This window comes from Chaetura pelagica, unplaced genomic scaffold, assembly GCF_000747805.2.
Source record: "Chaetura pelagica isolate M959 unplaced genomic scaffold, ChaPel_1.0 scaffold221, whole genome shotgun sequence".
In the NCBI taxonomy this organism is placed as follows: Eukaryota; Metazoa; Chordata; class Aves; order Apodiformes; family Apodidae; genus Chaetura; species Chaetura pelagica.
In genome coordinates, this window is record NW_009952533.1 from 2,370,846 (window position 1) to 2,387,932 (window position 17,087).

At 36.4% G+C, this 17,087-nt stretch overlaps 2 protein-coding genes across 2 annotated transcripts in view; both read left to right on the forward strand.

The window, feature by feature from the left end:
* Positions 1–2,963, forward strand: part of INTU (inturned planar cell polarity protein) — a 38,591-nt gene extending 35,628 nt beyond the window's left edge. Inside the window, exons 14-15 of the mRNA XM_010008911.1 lie at positions 1,115–1,269; positions 2,852–2,963. Of these exons, the coding sequence (XP_010007213.1) occupies positions 1,115–1,269; positions 2,852–2,963 (267 nt within the window). The remainder of the gene's footprint in view (positions 1–1,114; positions 1,270–2,851) is intronic.
* A 4,080-nt stretch (positions 2,964–7,043) lies between these two features.
* Positions 7,044–14,862, forward strand: SLC25A31 (solute carrier family 25 (mitochondrial carrier; adenine nucleotide translocator), member 31). The gene is given in 7 exon segments (XM_010008977.1): positions 7,044–7,108; positions 8,064–8,175; positions 11,249–11,260; positions 11,262–11,387; positions 11,642–11,674; positions 11,676–11,768; positions 14,674–14,862. Coding segments are annotated over 7 exon segments (630 nt in total).
* The last annotated feature ends 2,225 nt before the right edge of the window (positions 14,863–17,087 follow it).

Genomic DNA, 17,087 nt, shown 5'->3' on the forward strand with positions numbered 1-17,087 from the left:
GGAAATTGAAATATGTGGTTTCTGTTTCTGCATAGGGCAGACAGAAGTTCCTTGAGATTTTTTTTTTTTTTAATAAAACCTTTTCTTTCACCTTTGAAGCAACTGACTGGAACAGAAGTTTCATTGGCAGAGCCAGAGAAGCCCTGGCTTAACAACTCTCTTAAGACAGATTTGTTTCAAAGGGATATCCACTCCTGTTTCCATAATCACATCTCATTTTTCATGGTTAAGAAATAGTAATTAAAAAAAATTTAAAGTTTGTATTTTCATTATTATGTAGATATTTATAGAAGAGTAATAAAGTTCCTTGGACTTCAGTGGGAGAAGAGTTAAACTAGTGACAATCTCTTTCAAAATTCTTCTTGTGTTTATTTCCATGTTTGTTCTGGTCTCTTTCCCCTTACATTTCTCCTGAAAGATACTATGACTTGATTAGACTCACACAGTTGTTGAGCACAGAGACAGAACAAAGAGATAAGTTGATGTGCATGCGGTTTCATCCTCGCCAAAGAGCTATGGGTTCAGTTAGAAACAACTGGAACTTTTGCAAGGTTTATTCAAAAACTTTACACAAAACTGAAAAAAATGAAAATAATATTTATTTCCTATACATGTACGCAGCTATACTAAAGAAGAGAAAAAGATGCTCTGAGCAAAGTGCTTCAACTATTTGTTTATAAAAAGAAATTCTGGCTGGCCAAGTTTACTCAATAGACTTTTACTATCAGAACTGTAAGAACTTAATTAGGGAGGCATGCAGAGAAAGGAAGATGAGAGCTTTAACTGTTGTAACACACTTTTTAAAAGAAGCTGTATTATCTCAGATGTCTTACTAGAGAAATAGTGTTCAGCTGGAAGGAAAAATTAAAGAATCAAAAAAGGAAGCATGTGTCTACCTCCAAGTTGTTTAACAGTAGAAAAGCCTGTGACGCCAAAGTAACAAAACTGTTCAGAAAAGAAACACATAAGGAAGTTAGTTTTATCTTCTGTATCTTGGCTTTTTGACAACAGTATCATTAATCAGAGATTACTAAAGAAATTATAGAGTTATATTTGCTAGTGTTTATGTAAAAATATTTAATTCTATACTAGTATTTCTCCCATTGTTTTACAGCAAAAGAAAAAAGCAGGCAGTGGGATTTCAGAATTTAGTAAGGCAGCTGAGGACCTAGATATGATAACAGAACATGGAGTTTTGTTTGAGTGCTCCCCTGATAACTGGACTGATCAGAAGAAACCACCACCAACAATGAGTTACTGGGTTGTGGGGTGAGTTTAAAGACAAAAGATTTTGTGATACAAAGAAACAAGGCGAACAATTGTAGTTGTTCGTTTTTTATTGGGAAGATCAAATCAACCTACCAGTCTATTTGGGATACTTTGGTAAAGGAGTTTTCCTTCCTCAGTTTGCTATCAAAGGTCTCCATTATTGTAAATAGATTTGTGTTGTTATTTAAACTTATTCTTAGGTGATTTTCTTAATGATGCATATACTTATTTCTACATAGCTAAGCCTTATTTGAATGACAGAACAGCATACTGCTCTATGTATTAAATATGAAAATAATATTTTTTTTCAAGTAGTTAAAATTAGGTGTAATGACATACTATGCATAATTTTTCACATTTCTGAATGTGTCAGATCTTGTAATTGTTTAAGTCCAGGCCAGTAAGCCCTGCTCTGTAGCTACTGCTTCTCATATGTTATTCTTCCCTCCATCTACTGTATTTTGTGCTGTCTACATTTTAGCTGCAGTTGGCAGTCATATTAGGAGTAGCCAGTCAAGACCATGTTTCTTTACTACTACTAGTAAATCTTCTGGTATTCCAGCTAAATAAAATAGAAAGAAAAATACAAATGCCCAGTTAAGTGGAAGCTGTGCTTTCACTTTTTGGAAAACAAATTCAATGTAGCCAAGGGAAGAAAGGAAGATAAATTATTATGATTGATTAATTACTTGTTAAAATTTTTTACGAGCTCAATTATTGTGCAATAGCGAAGCCAGAAAACAACAAAACACATTTCTGAATGTGGCCTAAGAGCTTTTTTTTCTAATATAATGAGAGGAAACATCATCCACTGGTCATTATATTGGCCAGGAATAATAATTTAGAAAATATCTAACAGGACTGTTGTTCAACCTGTTTGCCTTCAAGTCAGAAGTTTACGAAGAAAAAAGAAAAGCCATTACTTCTGACCATGATTGTACACAACTGCAGTTTGTGTGCTATGTCTGGGGTTGGAAAAACTGAACTCTGTAATTTAAACATGTCTACACTGCTGTTGATACCTTGTAAAAAGTAATTTTTCAGTCTCTGCGTTATCAAACAATGTGTTACATCGGGCGCAGCCCTTTAGTATTTGCAGAGCTACATGCTATGCATAATGCTACACACAGTTATGCACAGGTATTAACAGCTTTCCTATTTCAGCTCTTTCCATAATAGAGCTTCTTAGATTGACACATGGGAATGTACCTAACCAGATGTATTAAATTTAAAGATTAGTAAATATGTGAATACTGAGGCTTGTTTCCAAGTACCTTAATTGCAGCTTGTAGCCTGGAAACTTGGATTTCTGCAAACACACCAGTGCTATACAAACGTATCCTGGAAACCTGAACAAGTTTTTCCACACACAGTCTTGAGGAAACTGAGCAGAGAGTAACTTGATTGAAAAATCTAATGTATAGAAAAAAAGAAACATGCAGGAGAGCCACAGAAACTTGCTAGCTGTCTTACACAGCAGTTTTTAATACCTCACTGCAACCTCAGCCACCCAAATATATCGAATAGTTGAGGAGAAAAAGCTACCACCTATGATAATTTTATTTTATTTTATTTTTCCCAGGAGACTTATTCTGCATCCAAAACCTCAGGAGTGTTACGTGTGCTTTCATGATTCAGTCACAGAAGCTGCTGTTGAACTGGCCTTTAAGCTGTCCTTCGGCTTAGCTACATAGATGAGCTTCCTGAACATTCAGCCCGCCTGCGGGGTGTTGCCATCTCAAAAGTACTTCAATATAAAGAAAAGTTAACTGTGGTGCCCTCCCATGGCCTACATTTGAAATGCATTAAAAAAAAATTAAAATTACCTTGTGGTATAACACAGGTAAAACTTCAGTGATTATTCTAATGATCTCATGAATTGAATACTTAAAGAACATGTCAGAGAACCAAGTTTCTTATTTTTATATACTGTCAAATTATTTATTTTGACCATAACTTCATTATATGAAAACATCACCAAATTTGTACATTCACTGCTTTTCAGTGTGTAATATGCAATGTAAAATAACAAGCTGATATCCTCAAAGTACTCTCTGAATATTTGGTAGTGATGGAGGTAAAAAAAAATAGTTTTCCAATTAGTTTAAATTTTGCACCTCTAAGGGCACGAAAAATCCTGTATGTTTTCAGTAACTTTGTGTTAATCAAAATGGAAATAAATTTTTCAGCTAATTCGTGGCATTTAGCCACACAAAACTAATGGCTTCTAATTTTTGCCAGTATGGTCTCTTGCACACTGGAAGACTACAGTGTGGTTGGTATTTTACTTCATGAGTTTTAACTATATTGTATTGGTTAAAACACAATTTTGAAGGCACAAACGAAGATGGGGGCAGAGGCATGCTGATTTTAAGACCTATGGACTTGGTTAATTTTACATTATATTCATAATTTCATAATAAAAAAATGTATATTTGTCAAAGACCAATAAAGTGTTATTCTGGTTTGTTTACTTTTCTCTTTCATTTATTTAAACAGTATTTGTTTAGCTAGATCTGCCACAATTTACAGCTGCATATTACAAGAAGTGTTAGGTTACATCCATAGAAGGCAATAGAAGGCAAGATGTTTGGAAAATCAGAATTCTACAAAATACAGCTTTCCTACAAATTGATAAAATATTTGTAATCTACAGAGAAGCTGCTCCTAGAGCTTTTTTAACTAATGTTTAATTTAAAATCTTTTTGCCCCCAGCCAGCACTTTTAGATCATCATATTCCATGTCAACAGTGCTTTTTTTCATTCTGCTCTTTCTGTTTGCTTTTCATTAGTGCTTTTCATAAAACGCATGACTAAAGTTGCGTTTTAAACAATGGGATCAAAAAGTTTAAGTATTCAGGAAAATAAATTCAGTTCCATAGGCTCTCATGATCAAATCTTTAGATCTTGTTTTCACTAGTAAATTACAATGTTTAGAGTAGTTCTAAAATAGTCAATCAAATGCTTATAACTGCCTAGTCTCACAGAGTGATTGGTAGCCTGTCCTGAATTGCTTTAATGTCAAGCAATAACAGTCTTAGGCCTGAAGTTTAAGCATATGATTGCACGTTTTGTTATTCAGCCATGTCTAGAATATGTGGGTCCTAGAAAATGAGAAACAGTATTTCAGTTTGATACATACAAAACTGAGTTTTATCAATAGTGCTTTAGACCTGTTCCCCATCTGTAAGTCAAGTGATGTGAGATTTACTGTTTGAAAAATAAGAACATGTAATAATAAGGATGACACTTGAACAGCAACTTTTTAAAAGTCTGAAATATGTTGGTTATCAAACAATGTGTTACATCGGGCGCAGCCCTTTAGTATTTGCAGAGCTACATGCTATGCATAATGCTACACACAGTTATGCACAGGTATTAACAGCTTTCCTATTTCAGCTCTTTCCGTAATAGAGTTTCTTAGATTGACACATGGGAATGTACCTAACCAGATGTATTAAATTTAAAGATTAGTAAATATGTGAATACTGAGGCTTGTTTCCAAGTACCTTAATTGCAGCTTGTAGCCTGGAAACTTGGATTTCTGCAAACACACCAGTGCTATACAAACGTATCCTGGAAACCTGAACAATTTTTTCCACACACAGTCTTGAGGAAACTGAGCAGAGAGTAACTTGATTGAAAAATCTAATGTATAGAAAAAAAGAAACATGCAGGAGAGCCACAGAAACTTGCTAGCTGTCTTACACAGCAGTTTTTAATACCTCACTGCAACCTCAGCCACCCAAATATATCGAATAGTTGAGGAGAAAAAGCTACCACCTATGATAATTTTATTTTATTTTATTTTTCCCAGGAGACTTATTCTGCATCCAAAACCTCAGGAGTGTTACGTGTGCTTTCATGATTCAGTCACAGAAGCTGCTGTTGAACTGGCCTTTAAGCTGTCCTTCGGCTTAGCTACATAGATGAGCTTCCTGAACATTCAGCCCGCCTGCGGGGTGTTGCCATCTCAAAAGTACTTCAATATAAAGAAAAGTTAACTGTGGTGCCCTCCCATGGCCTACATTTGAAATGCATTAAAAAAAAATTTAAATTACCTTGTGGTATAACACAGGTAAAACTTCAGTGATTATTCTAATGATCTCATGAATTGAATACTTAAAGAACATGTCAGAGAACCAAGTTTCTTATTTTTATATACTGTCAAATTATTTATTTTGACCATAACTTCATTATATGAAAACATCACCAAATTTGTACATTCACTGCTTTTCAGTGTGTAATATGCAATGTAAAATAACAAGCTGATATCCTCAAAGTACTCTCTGAATATTTGGTAGTGATGGAGGTAAAAAAAAATAGTTTTCCAATTAGTTTAAATTTTGCACCTCTAAGGGCATGAAAAATCCTGTATGTTTTCAGTAACTTTGTGTTAATCAAAATGGAAATAAATTTTTCAGCTAATTCGTGGCATTTAGCCACACAAAACTAATGGCTTCTAATTTTTGCCAGTATGGTCTCTTGCACACTGGAAGACTACAGTGTGGTTGGTATTTTACTTCATGAGTTTTAACTATATTGTATTGGTTAAAACACAATTTTGAAGGCACAAACGAAGATGGGGGCAGAGGCATGCTGATTTTAAGACCTATGGACTTGGTTAATTTTACATTATATTCATAATTTCATAATAAAAAAATGTATATTTGTCAAAGACCAATAAAGTGTTATTCTGGTTTGTTTACTTTTCTCTTTCATTTATTTAAACAGTATTTGTTTAGCTAGATCTGCCACAATTTACAGCTGCATATTACAAGAAGTGTTAGGTTACATCCATAGAAGGCAATAGAAGGCAAGATGTTTGGAAAATCAGAATTCTACAAAATACAGCTTTCCTACAAATTGATAAAATATTTGTAATCTATAGAGAAGCTGCTCCTAGAGCTTTTTTAACTAATGTTTAATTTAAAATCTTTTTGCCCCCAGCCAGCACTTTTAGATCATCATATTCCATGTCAACAGTGCTTTTTTTCATTCTGCTCTTTCTGTTTGCTTTTCATTAGTGCTTTTCATAAAACGCATGACTAAAGTTGCGTTTTAAACAATGGGATCAAAAAGTTTAAGTATTCAGGAAAATAAATTCAGTTCCATAGGCTCTCATGATCAAATCTTTAGATCTTGTTTTCACTAGTAAATTACAATGTTTAGAGTAGTTCTAAAATAGTCAATCAAATGCTTATAACTGCCTAGTCTCACAGAGTGATTGGTAGCCTGTCCTGAATTGCTTTAATGTCAAGCAATAACAGTCTTAGGCCTGAAGTTTAAGCATATGATTGCACGTTTTGTTATTCAGCCATGTCTAGAATATGTGGGTCCTAGAAAATGAGAAACAGTATTTCAGTTTGATACATACAAAACTGAGTTTTATCAATAGTGCTTTAGACCTGTTCCCCATCTGTAAGTCAAGTGATGTGAGATTTACTGTTTGAAAAATAAGAACATGTAATAATAAGGATGACACTTGAACAGCAACTTTTTAAAAGTCTGAAATATGTTGGGTTTGACTATTATTTCACCTTGTAGGTGGAAGGAGCATAAACAAGGAAGCAGTCTTTGCTGCACTGCTTTTAGCAGGTTTAACAGCTTTTACAGAACTTTTATATGAGTGTGTGCATGTAAGTATGTCTCTGTATGGAAAAATAATAATTTTGCTGATGTTTGTCTCCAGTTTCAGTCTTTTAAAGGCTCTCTCTCGTAAAAACAAAAGCTTTTAGATATGCCTTTGAAGTGACCATGCTGGAGCATCCATCATGGGCCACAGGCAGTCAAAGGAGCATGATGGTAGAGGAGATGGTGAGGATGGGGTTGCTGCTGGGTATGTCCCTGCTGGATTTTTTTGTTTACTTGGTAATAGCAAAGCCATGCTCGTTGGTAGTTGTGGACTGTATAAAATATCCTTAATGTTTTCCTTTCATTGTTTTACAAAATTAGCATTTAATTGGCATCCTCATGTTAATGTATAGAAAAGCAAGATCAGACTAAGAAATTAAAACCCAGTTTTGAGTTTTCTGTGTCTGTAAGGTGTCTTTGCCTTCATCTATGGTAACACGAAAACAAAAATGTTTGAATGAAGAGCATGGCTACATGCTACAGCAATAACTTTGCTGCCTGTCACTGCGTAGCAAAGTCTAACAGCCAGTCCAGTCTCTGTGGACATAAGTTATTTTCTTTCTCATGATCTACGTAGGATTTGCTCCTGCACTACCTCCTCAGTTCCATTTAGTTTCTTATGCATTTATCTTGGTGTCCAGGGGAATGCTTTTTTTAAATTTAGAAAAATGTAATTACAAAAGTGCTACCAAGTTTCTGATACTTTATAAGCCGATTGTCATGGCTTTAATATGGAATCTGAGCACCCCCTACAGAAGCAAAAATGCACAGGCAGCCCACTTCAGGACAACAATTTCTACAGTTCCATGAAACCTTCTTCTGTTTCCAGACGGCAGTTTACATAGCTCTCCCTAGTCTTAGAAACATATGAAGTAAGGAAGTTGAAAATCTTACCTATTTGTCAGCATTATGGATATTTCACTAAAGTTCTAGATTTTCTGGTGCTGACACTGAATGTATGTCTGTTGGTGTCAGAGTAAACACAGATTTCCCATACCAAATGCCTGAAAAATAAAGAACATTAAAAGGAACATTTTTGGCCTTTTGTTACGGCTCATACAGAAGTAGAAAGTATAGTAGGAATATTGTAAAATATACTTGTTGTAGTATCAAATTTACAAATTATAAAGATCCTTTTCTTTTTCTGTTGGATTTTTCAGCTATTGGCATGGCAATTCAGCAAATATTATAGAGTATTTCCCAACACAGGCTCTAAACTTTGCTTTTAAGAACAAATACAAACAGATTTTCATGTCCAAAGTTGATCAGCTGGTAAATAATCTCTTGCATGTTACTTCTTTTTAATAAACAATTTAGATCTGGTCAAGAGTTGGGCAGTTTTTTCTCTCAGCATGGTTGCTAATGAGCAGTGGTATACTGTTAAGATTTTGTGATGAGCTTAAAGGAGGAAGAGTAACCAAGGTTTACTGTGTAGCTTATTACTGAAGGTGATGAAATCTGGTTTTTGATCTTTTAATGATTTTGTGAGGTGCATGTCAGTAACTGCTTAGAACTGCAGTCAGAATTTTCAACATTTTTTCAAGACTTGTAATTATTTTGGAGTTAATTGATGCAATTATTAAGGTAGATACTAAAAATCTTGGACTCGGACACCTATGTTTCTGGGTTTTGTCAAAAGCCCAAATTACACTCTCACAGTTAAGAGGGCATTAACATGTACTCTAGTTTCAGAAACCTTTATTAATAATTTCACACACATGAAATTACTGCTGCTTATTCTAATGTGTGAAGTTCTTGAGTTGTGTCCCTCAAGCAGGAGTCTCTCATTTTAATTTTTTTCACATTATTTTCTTGATCATCAGTGGTACCTAAGTGTCAGAAAAAAATTTAGACACAGTGAAGTGCATATTACTGCTGTAGATAAGTAATGCTTCAGACTGAAAATTGTTTTCTTCTTACAGGAAAAGCTAGAAATGTACTTAATCATAGTTAAAACATTTTAAGAACCTAGTTTTGTACAATCTGCCAGAAAAGGAACAGTTTTAGGTTATAGTTCAAAAAGGCAATTAAACTTTTGGGCTGTGCTGCCTTGCCTTGCAATTCTGTGTTCTTGGGAGAAGTCCCATAACTTGGATAGATTCCTGAAAGACATGGAGGTCTACACCCATGGAATTAATTACAAGAAATTTTGGTCTTGTGACCAAAATTAAATGTTGATACTGGCATTTGATTAAATATATAAAATTCATTCATATCAGCAGAACGGAAAACATGTTCTTCATATCTAACTTGTTTCATGTGAAAATAACTGGAAAATCTGCTTTATTTTTGTCTGCCTTAGGTTATCTGCTTTAGGATTTCTTTGGTTAGGTTTTGATAATTTAAACAAAAAATCCAATGTTCTGTACTTTCTCTCACTGACAGTTTTTTACTGCAGTGCCAGAAACTTATTCCCACAGACTTATCTGCTGGTACTGGCCAGGAGGAATGCTGTCAGTTATTAAAGTTTGATTAATCCTGTACTGCATGCAAATTCTTAAGCAGTCCTTTTTTGATTACAGCCACTTTGTATGTAAGGAGTTTAAGGTTGCCATTTTCTTTCTTACAGTGGAAAAAGTAAAACATGCATGATGTAAATAATTATGTTTATAGTTCTTCCAATCTCCTTTCTGTCTCCTACAAGTGTTTCCAGATGGCCTACATGTGTATGAGCTTGTGACTCAAAATTTTAGAAGCATTCCATGAATAGCACTCAAGATTAGTACAGTATTTAGCGAAGTAGCATATCCCTTGTAGAAGCTCAGGGTCTTTGGATACTTTCTTGTGTGTTTGGTGCAGGATAGGAAATGAGGAAAACAACATGGTTACAGGCGATAGTTTTTGCTTAGTTGGAATATCTGTTTTTAAAAAAAGTAACAGTTACTAAAGCAGTTAGATGGTGAAGTGGTAAGACATTTCTGTTAAAGTCAGGCTGCATCTCCACGCTAAACGCTTCATTTTGAAGATAATAATGGCATACACAAGCATCTTCAGGTTGCAGCTGCCCCTTCTCCTGATGCTTTTACAACTAGCAACTGTTTATTCAGCAGTATGAACTATGGCAGGTTGCACAGCCTTCTGTGCAACTGATACATAGTAAGGCAGATAAAGCTATACTGGGCTCCATTCCCCTACAGCTGCAGTGTTGCTGTTCCTGAACCAGCAAGTAGAAGGTGATTCTGGGTACCATGGATATGGTCTGCATTTAATACACAAGATGTACCTGGGAGGCTGTTTAAGTCAACAGCACTATATCCCATGTAATTATCTAAAAATATTACGCAAAATGTTTCTTCTAGTGTGATTAGCTTTTTCCTCTGGTTGTCTTGGTTTGAGCAGTATGGGCTGCACTGAAAGGAAGTGTGTTCATTTTTCTATTTCCCATTCCCCCATCATGGAGGGTTGATGCACAGTTGTTGTATGAGGGAGATCCAAAGGCCAATTGTTCTGGAGGACTGGATGATCATAGATAAGAATAATGTTAACTGCTATCTGAGTCACAAAAGATTTTGGGTAGTATATGTCTCAGATGTAAATTTCATTCATTCAAATAGATAAAATTAATTTCCAGTGTCCAAATGTTTTGCAGCAGGTAGGAAAAAAATCTGTTTTCTGTGTTGTTGGCTTTCCTGATCTGCCTGTAATGGGACCAGTTAACTCTAGTTACTGCCTGTGCTGTGCAGGATTGTCCTAGGAATTGGCTGCTTGATTTCACCTATTGCTTTCTGTGCCCTTTCTTAGGCTGAATTAATATGTTCATGATACCTTCAGTGTAAGAAGTAGAGTTTGAAGTTCTTCCTTCAAAGACCAGTTTATTGCTTGCTCTGTTTGCACCTGTAGAGAATCCTAAGAGCTTGGGTGTATTTACCTGTGAAATGTGAAAACAGATGAAAAATCTACAGATAGAATAAGCAGATTTTTTAACTTTGTCACAGCTTGTGCCTAGTGTTCCACGATAGGGAATAGCTGAAACACATAACACTTGGAATAAATCTGAATAACGTGTGGGGAGGAAGTGAAAGCGTGGCATTATGTAATAAAAATTAATTCCAGAGAGCAGAAAAGAGAATTCTGCTGAATGAGGACAAAGTTGTAATGGTAGTTACACCTGAAAGTGTTTCAGCAACTGGATACCACACTCTGGCTCAATAAACTACCTTCATTCATCCATGTGTCTTGATTTCTTCTTTATGCTCTGTTCACAGATGGAGGATCTATGTTTTTCATACAGTATTGATAATGTCACATGTTTCAGTCATGCAGAGTAGCTTGTACAAAAGAGAAGGGCTTCTGTAAAGCATAATGATGCATGTAATTTTTGAGATTAGGTGCTGCTGAGTGACAGTTCCAGGGCCTTTGGTGCCTGTATTATTACACCTGCAAAGATAGATGGGCTTCCTGGCCTGTACCAAGGTTTTGGTGTTTCAGTACAGGGAATCATTTTATACCAAGCCTCCTATTTGGGATGTTATGGCACCATTGAGGTAACTTTTGCAAACAAAAATGCACACATTTTAAATCCTTATAATGATGTTTAAATATTTACTATGAACTAATGAGGGTGCTACAACCTTGATCTTTATAGTTGTGTGTGCTCAACAGAGTATATTACTGAAGGGTCAAGTAATTTTACAGTAGGATTAACAACAAATGATCAAAATTATACTTCGTATCTGCTGGATTTGACATACATTTTACATAGTTTGTACAGGCTTCCATTTTTTATTTTATTTTGCAGGGATTATTACCAAATCCAAAGCAAATCTCATTCAGTCTTCCCTTTTTTCATTGCTGAAATTTTGACTTCTTGCTCAGCAATGCTGTCTTACCCTTCTGATACTGTCAGGAGACACATGATGATACAGGTATGGTCTAGCTTGGTATCCTTTTCTGGAAATTACTAATTTTTGAAGTTTGATGTACTAAATGAAGGACTGTATAGCCTTACAGCAGGTGAGACTCTGTTCAGGGAAAAAAAAAAAAAAAAAAAAAAAAAGAAAAGAAACTTCCAGAAAGACAAGAAGAAAAATTAAATAATAGTATTTTGGAAGCCTGGTAAAAGTGTGTTCAGTTCAGGGCTTGGTGAGAGCTTTTAGCGGAAAGACAGAATCTGTTTTCTCTTTCCTGTTCAGAAGCTAGATAATTAGAGTAAGACAGGTTTGGGGGTAGACTAATATCCTTTATTAGCCCAGCTAATGCAGTTAGAAAAATAATCTTTATGGCACACAGCTGTTTTTCAGGCGTAAGGTAGAATCAGTAATCTTCAAAGCTCAATACAAACAGAGAATTATTTCTCAGCATGCAATGGGTATGACAGTGTATTATTAGCAATTAATGTTGGATCTTGTTGCTAGCTATTAAGCAATTTTACTAGGTAGTTTAGTAGCATTTCAAGTACATTTAATAATATTAATTCCTGCTATGAAGTTCATCCTCAAACAGTAAATAAAACCCATGAAAATGCTTGTGAAAAATCAGGACCTTGTTCCATGCATCCCTGAGGAAGTTTTGCCATTTGATAATACAAAGGAGTTGTTAGTTCCAAAAAAGTGTATCTGGATTTTTTTTTCCCAGGAGTATCTTCTTTTCTCTTAGTGTTCCAGAAAGTCAAAAGAAAATCAGAGTAAATTTGGCACAGAACTTGCTTCGGTGCTTTCAAAAAAACCTAGAAAATACTGAGATTCTTAGATAATGCCTGCATGCCTCTGGTGATTTGTTCTAAAGAGAAATCCTTGCAGCTTAGGGTGGGCACAAGCCATTAGCACTAGTGACTTCATTTCAGACCAAATATGATGTCACTGTCTTCAGATTCTGCGTTATCTGCTTTATCAGCAGTAGGCCTACAGTTAATGCTGTCTTTATTTGTAAGTACTGTAAGTGCTGTGCTTCTTCAGACCTTACCAAATAATTGCCTGTATTTATGCTAATTGTCTTACCACTGGGATAGAGAACAGTATCCAGATTATTAAAAAATATAATTAAAAACATTAGTAAAAATATAATCCAACTAAATCAGGTAGTGGGCTTACTAGCACAAAAGAAGATGAAAATTAGAGGATGTATATATGCTGTGGATGCATGAATACATTTCTTTTGTTGTCCTTGTTTCAGTCATGTAGTTTTGAAGCTTCAGGTACAAATAAAGTTGATTTGTATTATTTTTATACATTTCTTTTCATGACACTTATTCTGATCCAAGAGGAAGCTCCGAGTTAAATATAGTCCCTTTTTTTTCTTCAGTTAAAATATATTTGACAGATGAGAGAACTTTCTGAAATAATGAGCACAGTACAGTTGCTGCTTTCATTGAAGTTGATCTCTGTCAGGTAAGCAGTAATAACTTTGCTTATATTTGTGCCAATTCAAATTAAAATATTTTTAACATAGTTTTTTATCTATGTTACTATGCTTATTTATACTTATGTGAATATTTAGCACAGATGTATTCCCTGCATTTATTATGGTCAGGAATATAGTAATCTCATACCTTGACTTCTAACAGAACATGTAATAAAATGTAACACTGTCTCAATTCAAGCATCACTTTATTAGCAGCAGAGTGTATCACAAAAGCCTAAAGCAGACAAGAACATCTTTCTGCCATGATAGAGTCTGGAACCTTATCTTGATATTGCAGGTGGATTTGACTTAAGATGTAGTTAATTTAAGTTAAATCTTCAACATTAAGTAAAAAACATCCTCTGTAGAAATTGCACATTAAGAGAGGGATTTTGGATTAATCTCTCCAAAAAAAGTGTATGTGTTTTTTGCTAGTGAAGACAAAAAACAGCGTCAGTTTTTAATACAGGCCTCAAATCCTGAAGAGACTGCAGTTCCAAAACAGGAATTGTTTGACAGTTCACTGCTTTGTCAGAGCTGTGGTGTTACCCAAGAGTATGAGAGATTTGCTGTCATCATTATGCTGAGTTCAAAAGTGGGCAAGAGCATTTCCCAGGTGCTCTGCTGTGCAGAGAACAGCTACTCAACATTCCTCTGGGCTGTCTCTACCTCACTGTTGAAATTTTCAAAACTTAAAAAGAGTTCCCATGATTTTCAGTCATACTGCACTTAGAAAAACATGGAGAGTTCAGTACTTCAGCTCCAACTTGTACAGAATCGGTGATACGGGTACATGTGAACATAGACTGCTTGTTGTCCTTTATTTCCTTCACCTGTAACCACTGAAGCAAGTTTTAGTGTATGTGGTGCTGAGGTCAATAACAAACCCTCCTTTTTGCTTTGTTTGTCAAGCAAATTAATGCTCAGAAACAAGGTGGGCTACATGAAAGCTGGACTGCACTCCTTCGTAGCCCTTTGTATGTTTTTACATTAACATCAAGTCCTTAACATTTTTACAAGACTCCTGATTGCTAATGAACTGAAATCTGCTTGGTAGAAAAATATTGCAGTGGTAATAAAGAAGGGGGGGGAGGAAAGGAGCTGTGGAATTTTTAATAGCATTGAAACAATTCAGAGCACCCTTAGGACTGGAGTGACCTCATTTAATTCCTAAGCCTTCTACGTGCCCAGTACAGCTTAAAAGAAGAATCAGAAGGATCACAGCCTTTCTAAATTTAGCTATTGGAACCAGCTAAGGGAGCATTACATCAGATAAATATTTATTAGTTAAAAGATCACTCCTTTGCAGTAAGTGAAACACTAGGAAAAAGTTCCTTAGTGTTCTTAACTAAAGAAAGACAAATGCTGCTGTTTCTGTTGAAAGTTTCTTTCTCTGTGCAGTAATGATTTGTCCTTATCATTTGTGTGCAGGGCAGGGAGACTAAACATCAGTATAAAGGAACAGGTGACTGTTTTATCAAAATGTATGAGCAAGAGGGGCTTCATGCTTTCTTCTGTGGAGCGTTCTCCAACATCTGTTAGGGAACAGGAGGAGCCTTTGTGCTAGTTCTTGATGACAAAATGAAGTACATCTTTAATCTCCATGTTCCAGAGACTTGAGGATTTTAATAAAATAGAGAGTGATCTGTTTGTGCAGCGTTCATTATATAATTCTCATTGCCTGCACAGCATCTTTTTATTATTTTTAATATACAAACAATACTTTTAAGAAATTATTTTGATGTTTTCATGACTAAGCATGTACTAAATTAATCTGTTTTCAAGGAACTAAAGAGCACTCTTTTCATTTCATTCAAGAAGTGAAACCATGAAAATACTTGCCTCTTGTTAAATATTTGCAATCTGTTTTATTCATACAAAATGTTACACACCATGAATTTTTAATTAGGGTGTGTACTTTAACATATTTTGTTAACATCCGTTTCTCTGTCAGCAGTCCATTGTAAGTATGTGTACACATCAGCCGGCTACAGCTTCTACATGAATCACAGTAAAAGGAAAACCTGTTCCTTGCCCGTTGATCTGTTTTTATGGTATTTCAAAGCACAAGTCAAGACAGCAAAGGAGTTGACTTTTTATCAACATTATGAAATACAAAAATTCACTTTTCTCTTTGTCCCATCCATCAAAAACATTGAGAAGTAAGCATTAAGTTTCACTCCTTGGGTTAGTATGTGCATTTTTTTAGCTGCTAAAGAATCAGATGTGATCAACAGGCCAAAAATGGGAAAGACATACAACACCAATTCCAAGATCGCTAAAGTAATGGTAGATGACTGGGGAGAATACGCTCAGGCAAGTTTGCAGCTAATCTGACTTGATTAAATTTTGTTCACACTTGCAAACTGGGCAATCAGTATGACACTGAAGCATGCAAACAAGATTTTTATGAAATACTGTGTTTGGCTTGTTCTACTTGCAACTTCATCTCCAACTTTTTATAGTCTAAACTCTTGACAAAGCACATAAAAAGTCCAGTGGCACTTAGTTGTGTCTATAATGAATGTCTACAGGTGTCTGCGTTCCTGACTGCAGCCTGAAACCAGCTAGGTTGGTTGCCAGAAACAACACTGCAGTGGCAGCATGAAGCTGTGTACAGGCTGATTTATACTGCTGAGATGTGAGACTTGCCAGCGCTTCTACAGCGATGGCTTGTCCCCCTGCTGCAAGGTTGCACAATTTTTTCAGGGCCTGGCTTTGTAATGTTGCATAGCTACACAAAAGTATTTGCATATAATCTCTTGGCCCAAGGTTTGTCTTCAGTCAGGCGTTAGCCTCAGGTAGTGCTGCAATACCTTGAATCACAGAGAACTGGTTTTGTAACAGTGCTTGAAACAGCAGAGCAGAAACCCGAGTTGATTTGTCTCCCTGGCTCCTGCAGATGAGACTGGACTCGGTCTGCCTTTCTGATCGTACTAGCAAGGAAAATGAGATGTATTGCTTGTACCAATAAGCAGTAGCTGGGTTACAAGCAATGCTATTTAACTATAGCTTCTCTTGCTTCTGAAGGTTTTTGGAAAGAAATAGCATCTGTCATCTTGACTAGGAAATTCCAGTTGTGAAACAAACAATTGAAACAATAACAAACAGGGAGACAACAGGGATTCTTGACAGGGAAGCAGATCTAGCTTAGTGGTTTAGTGCTTTTTAGTCTCTCCAGTGAAACAAAATTGTGCAGCACGCTGTCACATGCTGCATCAGAAAGATGTCACATCGCTGTGTGAAAATGACATGTACTTTCCAGAAGTAAATAAATACTTAGGGAGCTTTTCCAGCCTGTACGTTTGTAGAGTTTCAGTCTTTCACACTTGAAATGACACCCATAAAAAACGGGGTGACCACAGATGAGATTCTCAGGTTTTGAGACCTCTTTTTTTCCAGGAAAGGCAATGAGAGCACTTCTGGGAATACGTAGGTGCAAACTGGGCAGTTTTTCAGTAAGGGGCGAGCGGTGGTGGGAGGGCCAAGAAGAGGAATTGAAGGTCTGAGCCTCCGTCTGTCCCTGGAGCTATCCCCGTATTTGTTTTGGGCACACAGACCTGAGTTCCATTTCCAATGCCTACCTCAGTTTTCCAAGACAGGGCAGATCCCCCTGCCTGGGACACTCTCCTCGCCACAGGGCCGAGCGGATGGGGCTCTGGGCCCCGGCTCTGGGCTCCTGAGGCGAAGGCCAGCCTGGCGCAACCAACGCCCGCGCCAAAATGGCGGCCGAGCAACCCCTCCAGTGCCGGGCGCTCCCCGGGCCCGGCTCCTTTAAGGGCGGGGGGGGCGTGGCCTTGGGGGCGTGGCCAGCGCGGAGTGACGCGCGCCGCAGAGCCCTCCCT